The 19749-nt window shown below is 45.6% G+C and overlaps 1 protein-coding gene across 1 annotated transcript in view; it reads left to right on the forward strand.

Annotated features, from left to right (window-relative positions):
• TP63 (tumor protein p63) overlaps positions 1–15891 on the forward strand; it is a 101607-nt gene extending 85716 nt beyond the window's left edge. Inside the window, 6 exon segments of the mRNA XM_017810818.1 lie at positions 74–156; positions 473–609; positions 11679–11836; positions 12774–12918; positions 13762–13855; positions 15121–15891. Coding sequence (XP_017666307.1) covers positions 74–156; positions 473–609; positions 11679–11836; positions 12774–12918; positions 13762–13855; positions 15121–15417 — 914 coding nt within the window. The 3' untranslated portion in view covers positions 15418–15891.
• The last annotated feature ends 3858 nt before the right edge of the window (positions 15892–19749 follow it).

Genomic DNA, 19749 nt, shown 5'->3' on the forward strand with positions numbered 1-19749 from the left:
CCCTTCCCCCCCTCTTTTTTTTTTCTCTAGGTGGAACATACTTGACACAAAAAGTAAATAAAAGTCTGGGGAGCATAACCACCTGCACCATGGCTCATACAGATGACATCTATCAAAAAGAGACGTTCCCCAGATGATGAGCTCTTATACTTGCCAGTGAGTTCTCTCTATCTTTGCATTTACCCTATGTTTAATATCTTCCTTGGTGACTTGAGGCTCAGCTAGACTTCAGAGAGAACTGATGATGGGGCTGGGATGTGGAAGAATAGTTTCTGGGTTTTTTTAATCCCAAGAGATACCTATTTTAAGTACATATTGCAAATAAAAAAATATTAAAAATCTCTTTAGCTGATGACTAAGAGTGGCTTGTGTGAGACATATGAGAATATCCCAAGGGCTGTCACTAAGGAGTATAGATGCAGTCCTTTAAAGCTTTTCTTCCCCCACCACCTTTCCTTTTCTCATGATGCAGGTGAGGGGACGGGAGACGTATGAAATGCTACTAAAGATCAAAGAGTCCCTGGAGCTGATGCAGTACCTTCCCCAGCACACGATTGAGACCTACCGGCAGCAGCAGCAACAGCAGCACCAGCACTTGCTCCAGAAGCAGTGAGTATGAGAGTGCTTGCAGTGGTCAGTGCAGTGGGGACAGTGAGGAAGGGGGAGAGAGGAGAGAGACACAGAAGGCTTCTGCACAGCTGTTCATAAGGAGATGGTGCTCAAATGAGGGCCAAGCAATGGGGCAAAGCAGTCCTCCTTCCCCAAGCACATGTCCTGACTGCTTGAAAGGTCCCTCTTTAGTCTCTCGTCCCACACATTTCACCTTTTGGCCTCACAGGGTGAAAGAGGACAGACTTAGTTCCTTGTTTCTGACTTGCAGCCAGAGCCCGAGGGGCAGCACAGAAAGGCAGCGCCATTGACAGCCTGGGGTGAGAAACCTGCTGCATGTGCCTGCCCCAGCTGGGGAGCACAGGCTGGGTGCACTGCTCTCTCGTCTGCTCCAGGGGAATGGCAACAAACATGGAGCCATCTCCCTTTCTTCTCCAGAGAAGCATCCGCTGATCCACTTCCAGCATCTCCACTGAGCATCTTGCCACAGTGTGTAGAGCTGGGACTGTGAGCACTGGCTCAACTGAGTGCTTGGACCCCACTGCTGTGCATCTCTGGTGTGTTGGAGGGCTGATGTCTCAGTGGGACAACAATACTTTAGGTTGCTCAGCTATAAAACAGGAAACTGAAAGTCGAGAACGAGGTTGAAACGTGTAAGATTTCCTTTGTGACCTGTGGGCACTTCAAAGAAAGACTCTACACGTGCACTTTTAAAGTGTTGTCAAAAACTATACTTTGCCAACTGACTCTCCATGTTGCTCATGAGAAATTTCCCATCTGGGCAGGTATAGGCCCTTTCTGAACTCAGCTGACAGGGCTGCACTGGCATTGCTTTGGGTGGTGTAAGTGCCAGGAGGTCGGGGAGAAGAAGGGCCAAATAAGTGTCTGGTTTCCATATTCCTCTCAGTTCCCAGAGCTTTGCAGTTACAGAGGCCAGGTCAGAGAATGACTTCCCAGACTTCCCAGCAGTGTTGTTCATGAGCATTGCTTCACCTGCTGTCTCGGGTGACACAAAATAGCTGCCCAGACTGTAGGCGGCTGCCAGCGGTAGTGTTTGGAACTCACGCGTTCCTACCGGAGAGCTCTCGCGTCAAGAGGCTGTGGGTATAACTCATTCCCCTGCAGAGGTTAGCACGAGGCCAAGGCACCACATAAGTCCCACTTGAGCCTGTAGGGATTTATTTCGGTGCCTTGGCCTTGTCTCAGGACTTCTGCAATACCGCAGCTTTCAGCCAGATCTCTGCGCGTGTTCGCATTTCGGCCTGTGTGTTTTTAGTGTCAGCTGGAGTCTCGCGGAGGTGTGAAAAAAGCCTTGTGCCAAAATGGCTGGAGCATCCAGGGCCTCTGGACTCTTTTTTGGGGGGGCACTTAAAAATCTCATTATTATTAGTTACTTTTATCAGTCATCTACACTGTTTGTATATACACTATAGCTTGTATTTACTAGCTTCTAGGCATTGCGGCCTTTGTGTGTTCTGCTGCTCGTTTTCAAAGCTCCACGTGAACCACAGCCATTTCATCTGAGAAATGGTTTTGTAAGCAGAAATGGACAGCAGCAGATGACAGCTTTCGCTTGGTGCTGACAGTTGGCTTTGCCATAATTACTGTTTTCATTCTTCCTATATCAGGAGGATGGGTTTCTGGCAACGGAGGTTGATATTTGTGTTACCTTTAAGACCAGCATGTAGAAGTCCAGTCATTTAATTTAATGAGATATCTTTCAGCGTGTCTCCTGGCACTTGTCCCATTATAAACTCATTTTTCTCAGTTGCTGAGTGTGCTCAAATACAAGGGAGAAAGATTAAGAGCTTTTAAGGATGCCAGGAGTGGGGAGAAAAATAACTTTTCAGTGCTTGTTCAGAGCTGCTGCAGTTGTCTCTGCCAATAGCCTGCCATCAAGCAGAATCTTCTGTGCTGGAATGCTTATTCAGGCAATAGTTTCTTACGTGCAGTTGGGTTTTGATGCTTTTTCCTCAATAATCCAGGCTGTGGCTTAATATCTGAAGGAATTTGTTCAGGGCAAAGGGATTTTTAGGCTGAAAAGACTCCTAGATGCAGTTGCACTCCAAAAAAGAATCATAAAGGAGCTTCAGGTCCTGATGTGAAAATGGGGAGAGCAGACACTTGGTAGGGAATGGTTTGGATAAGAGCAGCCTAGCAAGTAAGCAGGTTGCTGGGAGATGTCTTGCCACTGCTTCCTTGTCAGGCTGGCCAAACTCAGCAGCACAGAGACTCCTTGGTGAGTCTGTTCTGGCCTTTCATTTTGTAAGTAGGGATGTACTTCCAAAATTCAGGCTTGGTTCACCTTAGTTCAATGCCTATGTGAAAAGTGGAAGCTAGGAAAGTGCATGTGCCATGACCAAGTTTGAGTGTGTTGGAAGCTGTAGGTCCCAGCAGGGCTCTGTGGGACTGGAATGTTTGCAAGTTGCCTTGACTGCTCTACAGTCAAGCCTTGATGGAGGAATTGCTTGATTTTTTTTCAGTTTATTTTTCAGGGCAATGATTAACATAGAGAAGCTATCGAGGTGTGTGGGAAGAGTTGTCCCTTTCATTCCTACAACATGGAAAATGTCATCTTTTTTGATGAGTAGGAAAAGCAAGGGTGAGGTTATAATGGTGAAAGGTAGTTTTAAAATGATAAATCTATCATTTTGGAAAACAACTGTATAATTGCCCTCATACACATACAGACCAGTATTGCATTTGACAGGCTAGCAGATGTAGCTGGAATGTTCTGGAATAAAAAGGACAAATCTGATGACAATCAGAAATCTCGTGTCCCACAAGATGACCAAAATACTGCGATGTTCCACGTTGTGCCAGGCTACAATATTTCTCTGTCTCATCTCCTCTCTCTGCTTGCTCCTTTGTGCATGGTTTTCTCTTATTTACTGTTATGCCAAATACCTTCATGATCATCGGTGGGAAGTTGTTGGGCTTTTTTTCTTGCAGTTTCTATTCTTCCTTTTTCACTGTCTAATCCTGCGGCCCATGTTTGAACCGCAGCACACATACTTATTTAGATGATGTCCTTTTCATGGTCTGCCACCATCTGTGTAAAACACAGATTTACCAGATAATCACTGCTGCAAGAGATATCAGAGGTGGCGAGTGCTTTGTTGGAGAGAGAATGTTTCTTTGATACCCTGATGTGAAATACATTTACGATCAATATTCCCAGGGAGTTATCTGCACAGTCTTTAAGGGTTTCACTGGAAAACACTTTTCCATATTCAGCAAAATTTCCTGTGCTAGATTTCACTCTGAGCGCTGTTTTCAGAACAGTCTGTATTTCCATTTACTGCAGCATAGAATCATAGAATGTCTCAAGTTGGAAGGGACCCATAAGGTCCATAAGGATCACTGAGTCCAACTCCTGTGATTGAAGGATTTTCACAAAGCCTTCCAATGGCTACTGAGAAGAGGGCTCTTATGTCCAAGTGGGATCTTGTGTCCCAGCAAGCATTTCTTTCATATCAGCAGGGCTGCAGCTACCAGCCCACTGGCTGCCTTAGTGAGCAGCACAGCTCATTATGCAAATGAGGAGGAATTAACCTCATAAGTGAGGTGTGACAGAGCTTAGTTATCCAGTGCCTGGAGTGCTCCACCTGAGCTGGGAGCTGCAAGGATCCCGGTGCTTGCTGTCTCAGGGAGGGGGCTGATGGGGAAGGTGTTCTTCATACCTCCACCTGGTTAATCTCATTTTTGGAGTGAAACCTAATAATGGATTTTTGCATGTTTTGTTTTGGTTTTGTAGTGCTGTGCTTGCGTGTGAACTCCAGGCACTTGGATAGCGTTCTAACTAGAGAATTGCCAAGATGAAAGTAGTCAAGTAAAAGCGCTTTGTGGGCTCCAAAGATACAGCGCCCTCTGCATCAGCTCATGGCCCCAGGGGCGTAGTTGAGCTGTAATCAGTATGGGCAGTAGGCACCATCCTCTCTCCCTAGCACCAGCCTCTGGTTTTGAAGTGATTTGTAGTTAGATGTGGACTCAATGGAAGCTGCTGCTCCTTTTCCCCTTTGGTTGAATGCCTTTGTTCCTCTTTTGTCGGTGGGAACATTATCAGGGCATTATTTGTATCCATGAGACTAGGACACAGAATCGGATTTCCATATCAACTAGTTGTTTTCCCTTCCTTGCCAAGCACTCGCTTGTGCCTGTGGCTTTCCAGCTTCCTAAATCTCCCTATCACATACCCTCACTGTAGGTGCTAAGACATCTGCTTTTCCCCTCCTTCAAAGCCCATACTGTGATCATGAAGGTGGAAAGTGACTGTTTCTCTCTTGGTGGCTGGTGAAGGGTCCTGTACATTCATCTTTTTCTTTTCTCTGATTCCTTCTTTACAGTCTCCTTTCGGCCTGCTTCAGGAATGAACTCACGGACTCAAGGAGAGACCCTCCCAAACAGACTGATGCCATCCTAAAACATTCCAGCCCCCCAAACCCATCAGTATATCCATAAACCAAGCTGGCAGAGTCACTTTGCCCAGCTGGTGGGACTAGGAACAGTGGGGCAAATACACAGCCTGATAGCAGCAGAGTGAATAGTGAGAGTAATCTTCTGAAGGGACTCAAACTTTGCAAAAACAACAGACACATCTACAGACCTCTTAGCTGTAACCCATAGCATTGGGAGGTCAGGAACCATGTTGTCTGTCTTGGTGTAACTTTTTTCCTGTTTTTGTAATGTGTCGATACTCTTTCTTCTTACTTCTGTATTTTTGAAACTCAGCAGGGTTTCTCTGAGCAGGTCTCAATTTTAAAACGCCTTTTGTCTTGTTTAAGTTAAAAAACGTGTTCATGGGCTGGGGGGACAGAAGCGGGGGATGTGTGTTTAAATGGTCTGTGATAGTCAATTTGGCCTGTTTAATGCTGGTCATGCACTAATGGTGCAAGCAGCTGACGTATTTGTACTGCTGGACAGGGAGAGGTAATAATTATATGAATTGACACTGCTAAGAAATCACTTTTTTTTTTCCACTGATTTAGCATCATGAATTTTTCCCCTTATTTTCAGCCTTAAGAAGGGTCTGATCTAAAATACATCGAAATTGTAAGGAGGACTGGGTGACTTTGACTTTGCACCAGCCCTGCTGGCATTGATCCAGCTTTACTGAACTTAGGAAGGTCCCTTCTGAGTCTGTGGGCTTGGTCCAAGTGGTGGACTGAGCTGCACAAGTTGAATGTGAGGTTGAAGTGTAATGACATCCATGTATGCTCAATGTCCCTGTCTCTTTGCAACTGAGGGTGTAAAGGGCAGTGTCCAAAACTGCTCACTGCCCTACCTGTGAAAAGGGGTCAGAGTTTAGCCCCTTTCCTTACAGATGTTCAGCAGTTATTAGATGTCGCCATAGTGTTTTCATCAACCCTGCTATCTTTTATCCTTTCTCTCCAAATCTCATAGTTCAAAGGAAAGCAGTGCCAGCATATGTTGCAGTTTGACTCAGCCAAGTGGCCTCAGGCCATGCCCACCTTGTCCGTTAATCCTGCAGCCAGAGGATTTTGCAAATTGTGTCCATGAAGTGCATCTGGGTTTAGCAATTCCTGCACAGAGGACTGTTTCTCAGCAAGGACTTGTAAATTCTCACTGCTTCTGTCAAACTCTTCTCTCTGAAAGCCAGTTGTACGGGGCTTGACAAGGAGGGTTTCGAGTCATTTGGAAATTTCTTTTCTAAGTATCAAGCCCAGACTATCACAATAGAGGAACAATCAACAGGCAAGTAATGTGTCATGGAATTAACCTGTCAATGCTGAGCATGGCACCAGGTGTGGATCCTGGCAATGAGGGAGGAGCTAGTTGAGAGTGAGCATTTTGCCTGCTATGGCTCTTCCATCTGAGAAGTGCTCAGATATCTTTGCATGAAGAACAGCCCCTAATGCTGGTAAGGAAGTGTCCATCAAACCACACTTTCAGGCAGTGGCATTGCTTCTGAGGAACCCTCCAATGTTCACAGCAGCAAGAAACAGAAATGTGAAGAAGTTCCTGAGGGTGCTGTCTCACCAGATCAGCAGTGGCTGGGGAGCAGAGCTCAGTTGCAAATGCCAGTGATGAACAGCTCCTGAGAAACACAGGAGGCTGTATCAATACTGGTGGGGACCTGTGTGCCCTGCAGTGCTGTCTGTGCTGGATTTATTTGGGGCAGGTGCATACCCAGCACTGACAAACTTGTCAGCACAACCTGAAGAGAAGGTGCCTCCCAAATGCAGAGCGGGCCTCCTGGCCCACCCACTAACGAAAGAAAGCCTGATACACTGGGAGAAGACTCTTATCTCTGAACATCATATCATCTGCTTCCAGGCAGCAGAGCTGTGATCTGAGCAGGTGATGACTTGTACTAACATCTCCTTTGAGAGCCATATCCCATCTCTGGATATCTCCTTCATTGTCTTAGCAAGACTTGTTCTACCATAGGAGTGTGGAGGAGGGCTGATGGAAAAAAACCCCAAAATTGTGATTAATATATAAATAATAACTAATTAAACCCCAGCAGTGATTATTTCATATAATTGCAGCTCTACCATCATTCCTTGTGTAAAGATAATAAAAATCAAGTGCCTCTTTACTTTGCCTGTGAATTCCAGGAAATTCTTTAAGATCACAAAGCAGGTAACTATTGTTCTGTGCCTTTTTATATGGGAGAAGAAGGCCAGTAATTCCTTTCCCTATGAGAGATGGGATCTGAACTCTAAATGCAGCCCAGTTGTACAGTCATGCTTGGCGCTGTTGTCTGTCCTTCCAATGAAGGTTTATTCCTGGATCTTGTTCTTGTCTGCTTGTGGATGGCAATATGAAAACACCGTGACAGGGAAACACTAATCTGGAAACACTAGAGCTCTGCTCCAGGGCCTGTCCGCCAGCAAGTTTGAGGAGGCAACCCACCAGAAGATACAAGGCATGCCACAGCCTGCCCTGGGAAATTCCAGTTTGGGCTCCAGTTCATCATTTGTTCTGACCTCTAGGAAATCTCTTGTACCGTGATGGGCAATACAGCATCTCAGACTTCCAGTAAACAAGAATATAAATTATTTGGATCCTGTTGTTCTCTGTAAAGGCTTTCCAATTTGTCCTACTTTAGCTATAAGAGGATGATGATTGTGAAACTAATCTTAATGGTGACTTGATTTGCTCTCCAGCTACAAGGTGCTTAGAAGGTGCTATTTTTTTTTTTTTTAATGAAATACCTGGAGCTGAAAGCAATTTTAGTTGCTTTGTAGTCTGTCCTCTGCAGATAAAATGAAAACTTTTTCCCAGTTGTCTTTTCATTGCTTCTTTACCATCTCTGAGGCTTCAGGAAAGTAAGCTTTTTCCTTTCAAGGAATGACTAAGTGGACTAAATGGGCCTTATCAGTCAGTCAGGTCATATCAGTCTGTGTCAACTAGTTGGTGTATATCCACTCCCTGTATTACAGCTCCATTCCCTGGAGAGCAGATTGCATCCACTGCCTGCCTTGGGAAATTCCCATACCTGAAATCCAAGGGGAGTTATTATCACCACCCCTGTCCCTTTAGGTGCTGTCTGCCTGCAGGAGCTCCTCCTTTCCATGCTTCCAGTTAGTTACCAAACCTACAAACCACTGGTGTGGTTAAAAAGATGCACTGTTCATTGCTCTTTGGGATGTGGGGAGCAAGGGCATCTCTCTGCTTTTTAGTGTCCTGCTTCATGGGCTTTCAAAGCAGATGAGTGCAACTGAGCATCATCTGTGTCACTTGTGTGCTGTTACTAGACTACATCAGTGACACCCCCGTGTTATGCAGCCCAGTGGGAAAACTTGCTTTTAAAAAACATTGCCAATGGGCACGTTGACCTTATGTGAACTTGGGATGTGACCTTGCAGTGGCTCCTGTAAGGGAAGGCAGACACAGACCTGGACAGATTTGATTCTACTTGTGTGTTTCTGCATCGTGGCTGGCTCTGGGTCTTCAGGGGCAGCAAACTGTAGGCACAGGGGATTGGGTGAAATCTTAAACTCTAAACCTGAGCTGCCCTATTCTTTTAGCTAATGAACCTTTGATGTCATTTGCATTAAGGCTGCTTACAGGGCAGTGTGCTTCTCTAGTCAGTAAGGACTCTGGGACTCACCTACTCAGTCAGGTAATTGGTCTACCCAAACAGTTAACTACCTCTGGTGAAGGGCTGGTATCCAGTGAGTTGGGAAAGTGTAAAGTTATACAAGGTAACCTGTGAACTGAACTTAGTTCATATATGGGAGAAGAAGGAAGTTCCTTCCTGACCTTTTGAGATGATCAGTATATGCCTTGAAGCATGAGAGACAATTGCCCTCATATGAGCTTGCATAACTACAAATGTTATTTGCTAAATAATTACATAGCCTCTTGAAGAGAGAAAAATCAGTTGCAGAATGTGACTCAGTGCCTTTTGTATCAGACTGTTCCAAGAAGTATAATAGCCTCTTAATTGAAGTCTTTATACCTTGATATTAAAATGCATTTCGTTGGCATTGATATCAAAGAAATGTTAATGCTTCTACTTCTAATCTTTCTTGAGACATAGTAAGTACAATTTTAATGAAAATCACTGTGCATGACATTCTTATATCTGTTTCAAAAAGAAAATGAGAAAAAAAGCAATATATTTTAAATGAATCCTCAAACACCATGTAGTCCTTGTGCTTAATACCAAAAACATTTTCTTGTGTTTCTAAGGCTGTTGCTATATTGATGTGTGACATTAATTTTCAATAAAATTTTGCATCTTGGTTTATCTTGCAACTTTTCTTTGGCTAGATGGCTGTCTCTAGGCCTTTTAAACATCTGCTTATGTGATGGAATAGCTTAGTTGAAACTAGTATGGGTACAAAGAAAAATGCTTTTGTTTCCTGTATTTTATTCACTTGAGCTTGATTGTCTTCAACTTGACTCTTATGAGTATGAATGAGATAAGAATGGAGTCCCTAAGCTATATGTTGAAGTATGCATTTGTTTTCTAAATTGTTTTCTAAAGCTTTGGGTTGGTTTGTTTTCTTTTTTCTTTTATCCCCAGAGTATTTTGTAGCCTCCTAACTAGCTTTGCTGAGATTACTGTTGGTGGTGGAGAGGGCAGATATAGGGCCACTACTGACCTCAAACAATGCAACCCAATCTCTGTGTGAAATTCTTTGTTGATTTGCTTTGGAATTTCACTGTGTACGTGGTGACCTCCTCACTTGCATATCATGCAGATTTTGCCGTAAGAGACTTTTCAGATTTGTATTAATTTCAGCTGAAGCTCAGTTAAGATGGGTGCCTGAACCTGTAAAGTGGAAATACTCACTGGTCCTAAATCCAGAAGCCTTTTAGGCTAAGGGTGGTGTCAGCCTGACTTGAATTTCATGACTGACCTCAACTTCATAATTAGGGAATTGAAACCTCAGATCTGAATCATTCCCTTCACTCTGAAAAGTTGGGTCTGAACTTCATGGCTCAGTTTCACTTCCCCTTGGGAGTTGCTGCCATTGTTAATATTAATTTGTGAAGCTTCTTGTGCTTTCCACTTCCTTGAGTCTATGAAGTTTGCTGGATCTTGTCCTGCATCTTCACTGCCAAAGGACAGTTCACACCCTTCTGTACCTCCTGTAATTGTGTAATTAGGTAACATTTCTTCAGGGCCTTAGATACTCTAGCCTGTTAGCATAGATGTTTTCTCCACCCAACACTCCAAGTCTTGAAAGTACAGAAGCTGGAGACAATGTAATTGTATGGAACTTGACCTTGAGTGCTGAAGGTTTTAATAAATTATCTAGGAATAAGCCTTTTCTTTCCTTTTACACTTTGCTTATTTGAAGTAATAACTATTCTATTTGCATAGAAGAAAAGCCAGTTCCCAGGAATTGGTGTAACCAGTTATACCCAGATGAACAAGTTTCCCAATGGGAAATAAGATGGGAATGTGCCCTTCCCCATTCACCATGGGGTCACTGTGATATGAGTGCCAGGTTCTGTGGCGAGCTGGGCAACCTCTGCTCTGCAGGAACACCACAGCTTGTGAGGGTGTTTGTGCTTGGGAAGCAGGAACATTTCCCAAGCCTTTGCCCAGTCCTGCAAATGCCCCTGGTGAGAGAGAGAAAAACCTGCTCCCTTGTGGCATGGCAGTGCTCTGCCAATTCTGCTGTTGGACCAGCTTTAATGATAATTTTCTGCATATCCCACATAAGACCCCACTCCAAATGGGATGCCACAGCCGTAACTCGATCTGGGAACTGGGCTGCTGTTCAGAAGCAGTCTGGTCTTCACAGTCTGGATCACTTACACAGCAGGATTGCAGCTGGGACCCTTAGGGCTGGGCAGTGGGTGCTTGCCAGCAAGCCTCTCTGGCCCAGTTCATGAGTATGGTGGATGGAGTTTGGGGCTGGATGGACTTGAGGGAGGGTAATGCTGTTGTTGAGTGGTGGTAGGAACCTGATACTCTTTGTAAGCAGCCTGCAGGGTTTGGATACCAAGTTTTCCTTAACACGAGCAAAAGCTGTTTGTTGGCATCCCAGGCAGCTCTGTCCATCTCAGCAGTGAGCCCTAAGGTGTATGGAATCTGTCTTGAGCAAAGAGCTTCTGGCTGTTAAATATGCACCTGCTAACAACCCGATCATATGAATAACTATGAATTTTGGAGAAACCAAGGTGATAAGTGCCACCTGATCTGAGAATTGTTTCTGCAGTCAGGTGTCAGGGGTAGTTCGAATGGTTTGAGATGGCTTCCTCGGTTCTTTTTCTTATGAAAAAAGTTTTTGAACACAAAGAGAGCTTAACTTAAAAATACACTTTGAATTTTGGTAGCTGGTTGCTGGCTTTGCATATATTCTTTTCAACTGAAAAACTTCCATAGACACTCTACTTTTAGTTCAAACTTTTTATTTAAGTAAAAACTTTACCTTTCTGGTATTCACTTTTTTTTTTTTTTTTTAATAAGTTGACAAGAATACCTGGGAAACTTCTTGTCCTGTTGACTCACTCTCCAGTGATCTTTATCTGTGATGATCCCATGGTGTCAGTGATTTCACTATAGTAGGTCATGTAGCCCCTTGGATGCACATTCTTAACAACCAGGATTCCTGTCCTAACTTCTCCTTGGTTTGCAGGACCTCCATGCAGTCGCAGTCATCCTACGGCTCTAACTCTCCACCACTCAGCAAAATGAACAGCATGAACAAGCTGCCCTCAGTCAGCCAGCTCATCAACCCCCAGCAGCGCAATGCCCTGACCCCAACCACCATCCCCGACAGCATGGGAACCAACAGTAAGAAACACTTATTTTTTCTTCTCCTGTTACCTGTGCGCTCCCTGCTAGTCTGGGCAAGGAGACTTGGCATCTCCAAGTGGCTAGTGTTAAGCTGGAGAGCCTGGAGTCATTTGCTGTGAACCTGCAGAGCCAAATAAATATTGCTCACTGATGTGCCATGGGGCAAGGCTTCAGCATCCTGCTCAGAGCCTCACAGGGGTGAACAGAGCTGCTTCTTGCTGCAGTTCTAGCTGGCTGCACTGTCCTCTGGCTTTCAAGATTTGTTTCTTCATCTTTTCCCAGCACAGGAGATGCAAATGTTAGCAAGACTTTTTTCCCTCAGTTCAATTAAGACACTTCTTAATTTCAAAGGAAATATCTGCATCTCACAGCTCTGTTCCTCCTGGCTGCTGAAGAGTGCCCAGCAGGCCTGTAAATCCAGGATGACAGACATGGTTCTGGGGGCTGAGTTTTGTTGGGGTTTTTTTTGTTGTTTTTTACTTATTTATTTATTTATTTATTTCAAAAGCACTGGACTCTTGCCCACACCTGTTGCTGATCCCCTTCGGGTGCTCTTGCTGTCTCTGAAAACAAAGCTGTTTGGCTTCTGTATTGGGTTACTCTGTTGGCTCTGTCCTGCTCCTCTCCCATGGCAGGGCAAGCCAAGACGAGGTTTCTTGCTTAGGTTTCTACCAAGCCTATCTGTGAGGGAAGGTGACACGACAGAGGCACTGCTGACAGTTGCTCCTGTGAGGAGAGGGCTCCTGAAGGACTGTCTGTCATCTGGTCCTTGTCCCTGCCTGAAGCTTCTCATGAGCTCGCCCTGTGCAGGGCATTGCAGGGGAATTAAGGCTGCTTGGGCTGTGGGTGCTGTCCTTCTGTGCCGTGCTGGGGGTGAAGCAGGGGTCTGGGGATGCCTGGGTAACAATGTGCTCCTCCTTCTTCTCTCCTCCAGTTCCCATGATGGGCACCCACATGGCCATGACCGGTGACATGAATGGCCTCAGCCCCACGCAGGCGCTGCCTCCTCCCCTCTCCATGCCTTCAATGTCCCACTGCACCCCCCCTCCTCCATACCCCTCAGACTGCAGCATCGTCAGGTGAGCGGGAGCAGGCTGCCCGGCGCATGTTTCCCACCCGCAGTGAGCACAGGCCTTGTCTCAGGAGCCTGAAGGGTCCTGCCAGATTACTTGTCCCATTCTACTGGAGCACTGGATCCCCCTGGGCCCTTGGCAGTCGTGAGGCTGGCACCCTCTGGGTACCGAGCCTCAAATTCCCACCTCTGAGCAGCTGAGAGAAACAGGGATGTTAGGACTGCAGGAAAGCTGAGGGATGCAGCATCTGTTGGACTGGTGGAGCTTGAGGGTGCTAGGCAGTCTTGCAAACATTTCTTATTTTTCTTTTTTCCCCTTTGGACACTTGACAAGCTATGGCTGGGGTCAGAAGCCCCTCTGTCCTTCATGAGGTCAGAAAAGTTGAAAGATGCTGCCCATAAAGGAGGAATCCCTTACACTTAGAGAGGAATATGCTGATTAGAAGTGCATGGTGTGTCTGAGCCTCAGACCTTGTGCCTTGCTGAAGCCCTCTGTGCATGCAGCAGGCTGCCATGGGCTCAGCCACCTTCTGGGTGAACAGGACCTGGCAGGAGGGTCTGTGTGAGCCTTCCTGCCCCAAGACCCAGACTGTGCAGCACTAGCTCTTGACTAAGGCAAGGTGCTGCCATGAGGGCTGTCTGGTAGGCGCTGAGCTGAAGGACTCCCTTGTTTGATGTAGCAGTGATGTGGCTTGCTGACCTGGGATGTCTTGGAGGAGGTCAAGCCAAGGGTGAAAGCTTTGTTTCCTATTGCTGCAGATTGGCTGAGTGTTTGGTTTTTCTGTGGTTTGGGCTGTTGCAGCCAGGGTGATCCTATTTTCTCTCTCCTTCCTTCCTTCCTCCTCTGCAGCTTCTTAGCGAGGTTGGGCTGCTCATCCTGTGTGGATTATTTCACGACCCAGGGGCTGACCACCATCTATCAGATTGAGCATTACTCCATGGATGTAAGTAACTCCTCACCATTTCCTTTGTTTGCATTCTTGGCCCCGCTTTAGAAAGAAGTCAGAAATCTAGGCTTAGTATACTTTTATTTTTACATGATTAGTTTGATTTAAGGCTGTAGCACACAGAGAAGACATGTTGTGAGGTGAAGAGAGGCTGGACTCAGGGCCAGCATTGTAACTGCCTTGCCTGGCACAGAGAAAGTGTGTCTCCCCTTCTCCACCACTCTCTGTTTTAGCCCCCGAAGTGGCCCCAGCCCACACGCCTGTTAATTCTGCAAGGCTTGGTTTCAGTTTACACCTCGCTCGCCTGCAGACAAGTAGGCTGTCCAGAAGTGGTCTGCATTTTTCCCTTCCTGCTTCTGTTTTCTGGCCTTACCTTAATCATCTTCCCTTGCCACTGGCATCTCAGCCCTGTTGGTTGTTTTTTTTTCTCTTGCATGGCTTTTGCTGCAGGGTTGCTGCTTCCTCTCCTGAGCCATTGCTCTCCTCTGAGCTGGCTGTCCCATTTTTTTTCCCCTGAGACTTCGGAAGGCTGTGGTGCTTTTGCTCCCTAGCATAGGCTGCCTTCCTTCTGTTGCTGCTCTAATTAGAAAAGCTGACCCAAATTAACCAAAATTGATTGCTAATTTTTTCAGAAGCTGATACCACGTATCCCAGAGTTTAGGTAATGCAACCCTCAGGTTTTGCACCAGAAATGATGGGGCCTCAAAGTACAAGTTTTCAAAGATTGTGTCTGTTATTAGGTTTTAGTTATGTTCAAGTAAATAAGACAGTTCCTATAGAGTCAGACCCAGAACTTTGAATACTGGAGCTTAACTTGGATTCTAAAATCCTTTTGCAGCCTTTGAAATAAACATGGAAGTTTTCAAAGCCATTGACCTTCAGCAGCCCAGCATACCCCACCACTGACAACCAACAGATCTCTGAGGTTGCCTTGGAGGCCTTGCAGTCCAGTTAAGCATCTAGCTTTAGATCACCATGTCTTATGCATGAACATGTGTTTTGTGTAACTTAAAAATAGACCTCATGCCTTAAAACCAGACCATTACTGCCTCATGGCCCCATGTGCCTGTTCAGAAGTGACCAGTTCAGAACCACTTTCATGATCAGTGGTTTGTCTTCTGCAGTGTATTGTGGCCACCTGGATTTTAGCAGCTTTGGTGCTTCATAGCATTTGCAGGGTGGCCCAGTGGCTGCTTTTACTCCTGGAGCCCGTCTTGCCCAGGGATTAATTGCCCTGCTAAGCCCTGTGCCTTGCCTTGCAGGATCTGGTGAGCCTCAAGATCCCGGAGCAGTTCCGCCATGCCATCTGGAAGGGCATCCTGGACCACCGGCAGCTCCATGACTTCTCCTCCCCTCCCCACCTCCTGCGCACCCCCAGCGGCGCCTCCACCGTCAGCGTGGGCTCCAGTGAGACGCGGGGGGAGCGCGTCATCGACGCCGTGCGCTTCACGCTCCGGCAGACCATCTCCTTCCCGCCTCGCGACGAGTGGAACGACTTCAACTTCGACATGGATGCCCGGCGCAACAAACAGCAACGCATCAAGGAGGAAGGGGAGTGAGACTCTCAGACTCCCCCCCACCCCGCCTCGGCCACAAACTGCTCAGCCCTTCATTTGTTTTCCTTCTGCTTGGTACTGTGCACCCCTGGACGAAGGGCAGAGGGAACCTTCTTGCTCACTCGTGCCCAGTTATGCCCTTGATGCTGTCTAGGTCATACTCCTGGACTGTGACCTCCACCCCAGCTCTTGCAAGGGGAAGAGCTGAGCGAAGGGGGAAGGCGGGTGGTGTTTCCTTGAAAGCCGTTGACCTTCTTGAGAAGGTGTTGTTCTTATTTCATGTTTTCCTTTGGGGAGAGGGCTTCTTTTCTTGACTTCTGAATCCTCGCACACATTGTGGGCGTCCTGACATGCAAACTTGTTTCTGTCATCCAGTGATCCCACTTTGAAAAGCAGAAAGGTTAAAATAAAATTTTTTAAAGGCAAAAAAAAAAACAACCCACAAAACAAAAAATCAAAACCAAACAACCAAACCCATGCTAACAGCAAATGCAAAAAACCTAAAGCAACCCAACCCTGAACTGACCATCTTGCTCTTAAAAAGCCTCTTCCCATGGAGCTGAGTGCTCTGTTCATGTATGATATTCTCCAGCGGAGACAGCACATGCACTTTGCTGGGCAGGCCAGCACTTACGGCACCTGCATCCTACTTCTCCCTTTTCCCTCTTCCCTCACCTTCTCTGGGAAAAAACAAACCTGCTGTCTCTTCTTGTTTTGGATTTACATTCTTATGTATGTCCTGGTTTGCTTCTTTCAGGCTATGAGTGTAAATAAAGCCACCATCACTTGAATTCTGCCCCTAACCAGCCTTTAACCATGATGTACCACTACTGACATTTAAGTTAGAGAATTAGGCTTTGCCAAATATGCAGCCTGGCTAGTTTAGCAGGGATTTGCCCACCTAACCTCCAGTTGAATGGAGGACCAAGAGCTGCACACTGATCTGTAGGGCTTCAGCTGTCCTAAACTCAGACAATCTTTTATTTAGACCAGGCTAGATTGGTTTCCTCCCATGTAAAGTAGAACTCTCTTTAGATATATCTGTGATAGGCTGGAGCCTGTTGTGTTTTGTTGCTATTAACTATAGGCTAAGTGACAAGCAGCTAGAAGTGGATAATAAAAAAAGAAATAACTGCCAACTGCCTTAAATCAAGGACCTGGTAATATGGGTGTTGTTACTACAATAAGTAATGTTTACATGAGAACTTGATTTATCTCTGTTTTTTTCTTTATGTGCTCTACAACAGATGTGCTCTGAGGCATTTCCTCTGACTGCCAGTGGTCCTGTGGACAAGTCACTGAGCAGTGTGTTTTCACATTTTTATAGGCCAAGGTCGTGGAACTGTCACGAATACAAAATGTACCTAAGCTGAGGAGCAAGGCTCAGCACAGCTGCTTTGAAGTTGGCTTGCTCTTTTTAACAGTAAGTCTGACCTTTTTTGGCTGGGAAAAGATGAAAAAAGTAGCTTAAATGACTTGTCATCCTACCTTGCTACAGCTGAACAATCTTGTTTCAATGCAGTGGCTGTTTCCTGGGCCCTGCTGTGTGCCATGTATTTCATTTAAGTCCAGTATGGTTAGCACCCTCCATCTGTCTGCTGTGCCGGGTCTGTGTTGTGTTCAAAAACTGCCTTTTGGTAACTGTGCAAGCTGGGTTAGCTATAAATGGTAATGCCAGATGGTTACTGTAAAATGTGTATATAAATGGTTTTTGTATGTGTAATTTTTGTTTTCCTACAGCAGAAGACGGGGAATTTTTATTTCTTCTTGGGCTACTGGGTCACACAGAACCACAATAAAATGTTGTTTGTTTTTCTGTTCTTTTTTTTTATTATTATTTTTATGCAGAACACTTACATTATACCTTGAGACATATAACTAGTGACTGGAAGAATATATTTGTATTTTTCATACTGAGATTCCTGTTACTTTGCAGTTGAGGAGGGAGGGGGCAGGTACTGAAAGTCTGTTTTATCATTTTATTTTGTAACACTTCAAAGAGCAGTGTCCTAGATTTCAAAGTATTTAACATGCTCGGTGTGAGAACTTACTGTGTCTATTAATTTTTTTTCTATATGATACAAAGGGAGAAAGTCATTCTGCTCTTAATACAATAATTAACTCAGTGGGGCAGTGCAGGGAAAGTGTTGGTGCGGATACTTCACAAATTCTTGGAAGTGAATTAGGCTGTGCCCTTCTCACATCCAAGGTTTTGCATCTTTCTAAGCTGTTACAGTATTGTACTAATATTGACGCTAAAGACCCAAATAATTTTTAGGAACTAGGAAGCTTCTGACTATAAAGGTTAATGCAGTTAGTGCTGTGCCCAGAGTCTGGGTACAAGAACTTCAGTGTCTGCTTTTCAACTCAGCAGTGAGATGGAGCTTTTCTGATGCATCATGAATGATAAAAATATATGCTGTGAAAACCTTATTTCCACGGGATAGTACTATGGAGCCCACTTGGGTATATCTGGAACCTACAAGTGAGTTTGAACTACTGTAGCTTTTACCCTCCCCTGTAGAGCTGTGATTTTGTTGTTGTTGTTGTTTTGATGCCTCGAAGCATTATGAGCTGAGAATCTGCCAATGCTTGTAGCAATGACAGTCTTGTCTGCACCAAGATCACTATGTGTTTTGGAACGCCTTGTTGTTGAAGTAACTGAAAATAAAAGCCAAACTGAAAATGACATTGAATTGCCAAACAACTTCTTTTTTTGCCTGTGCGCCTTTTTGGAAATGAGCAGGAGTGTTTGCTGCTGTGTCCTCCTCTGAGCAGCTGAGGCTTAGTGTCACATTTGCCCATGGGTGCAGTTTTCTCATCCCCACAGCATCCATGTCACGAGGGTGTGTTATAGGGTGCCATCACACACAGATGGAACGGGTCAGCCCCGTAAGCCTCTTGCTGAACTGTGTTCTGCCTTTTGCATGGCTCTTTTTTACCCTTTTATCGGGTTTCTTTATTCTGTTTCTGAGCAATGCACCAGGTAGCGCCCTGTGTTCCACATCCTGCTCAAAGTCAGTGGAGCTGTGACTGCTGTGTGCCCTGTCTGGGGGCAGAGAGCATGTACTTTAAGCAAGTAGGGTCAGTGCTACCCTGTTCTTCCTCTGTGCTTGGGAAATAGCCTTCCACGGCCATCTCCATCATCTCCCTTGGAGCTTGGGTGGGGGGGTTAACATCTTTATTTAACTACACCAAAAGCTTTGTGCATCACTCTATGCATCCTCTCCCCTAGCAAAGCCATTTCCCTCTCCACCTCAATTCTTCTTCCAAGGATTTGAAATAAGAATAGCTCAGAGCCAGTGGAGCGGCTGTCCTCAAAGTGATGGAGTGGCCTCCATCAGCCAGGGGCATCATCCTGTCCATGGACCACCACATTAACAGCCTAGCTTCATCAGTGGTTTCTGTTTGGGACCCCATGTCTGTCTCTTGCAGTTTCCTGGGTTATAGTTGGGAGAGGATGTTCAGGAATGGGGAGAGTCAAAAGAAAACCCCACAAAGATCCTAGAAGAAGAGGTGTCCGTAGCTTCCCTTGGGGGATAGCTTTGTTTGGGTAGGGAATGCCTGCCTGATTTCTTTGGTTCTGATCACTGTTTCTTTTCCCTTCTGCCAAATGTTTAGAGAAGTAGTTGTCTCCAGATACCAGTATCCAGAGGCATCAGTACCCTGGTTGCACTGGCAGGTAGAAATTGCCCAAATGTGGTGTTAAAAAGTATGTGGTGTTAACTAGTATGTTGCTCTCAAAGAACTGCTACAAGAACTAGCTGTGAGAACTTGTTGTTTCAGCTAATTGACTCCTTGCGTCTAGATGAGCAAATTGGACCAGATAAAGTAAGATTTCCGTTTCCATTAAGCAGGCAGGCTTGAAATATGGTTGCAGTTTCTGTCTGCTGTGATCCACTGCTGAAGTAGGGAACCTCTACTTTGCTGAGGTTACAGCAAAGGTTTCGGTGCTGAGGAATCCCAAGCTGGTGCTCTCCCTTTTGCCCTCCACCCATACTCATTGGAATTTTGTCTTTGAATATTGGGATGCTTCATATGCAGGCATGAAGTTGTTAGAGCAGGGATCCATTACAAGCTTCCAGCTGTGTTTTGCAAGCCTGGGTGGACCTCTGAAGACGGGCATGCCCTTCTATGCTGTTAGTTCTAAGTGTGCTGAAGCTAGCAGTCCTCTGGAATGAAACTTACCCGGACACAACAAAACCTGGCAAATATCCAGGTGGAGTCTGTGAAGAGTGTCTTGCTCATCATGTTCTTCCTGTCCTGTATGCCTTAGCAGAAACCCCTTCCTTTCTGATGGCGAAGTGGCTGCCTGTGCTGTGGGGGAGGATTGTG

Source organism: Lepidothrix coronata, unplaced genomic scaffold, assembly GCF_001604755.1.
Source record: "Lepidothrix coronata isolate B3197 unplaced genomic scaffold, Lepidothrix_coronata-1.0 Scaffold29, whole genome shotgun sequence".
In the NCBI taxonomy this organism is placed as follows: Eukaryota; Metazoa; Chordata; class Aves; order Passeriformes; family Pipridae; genus Lepidothrix; species Lepidothrix coronata.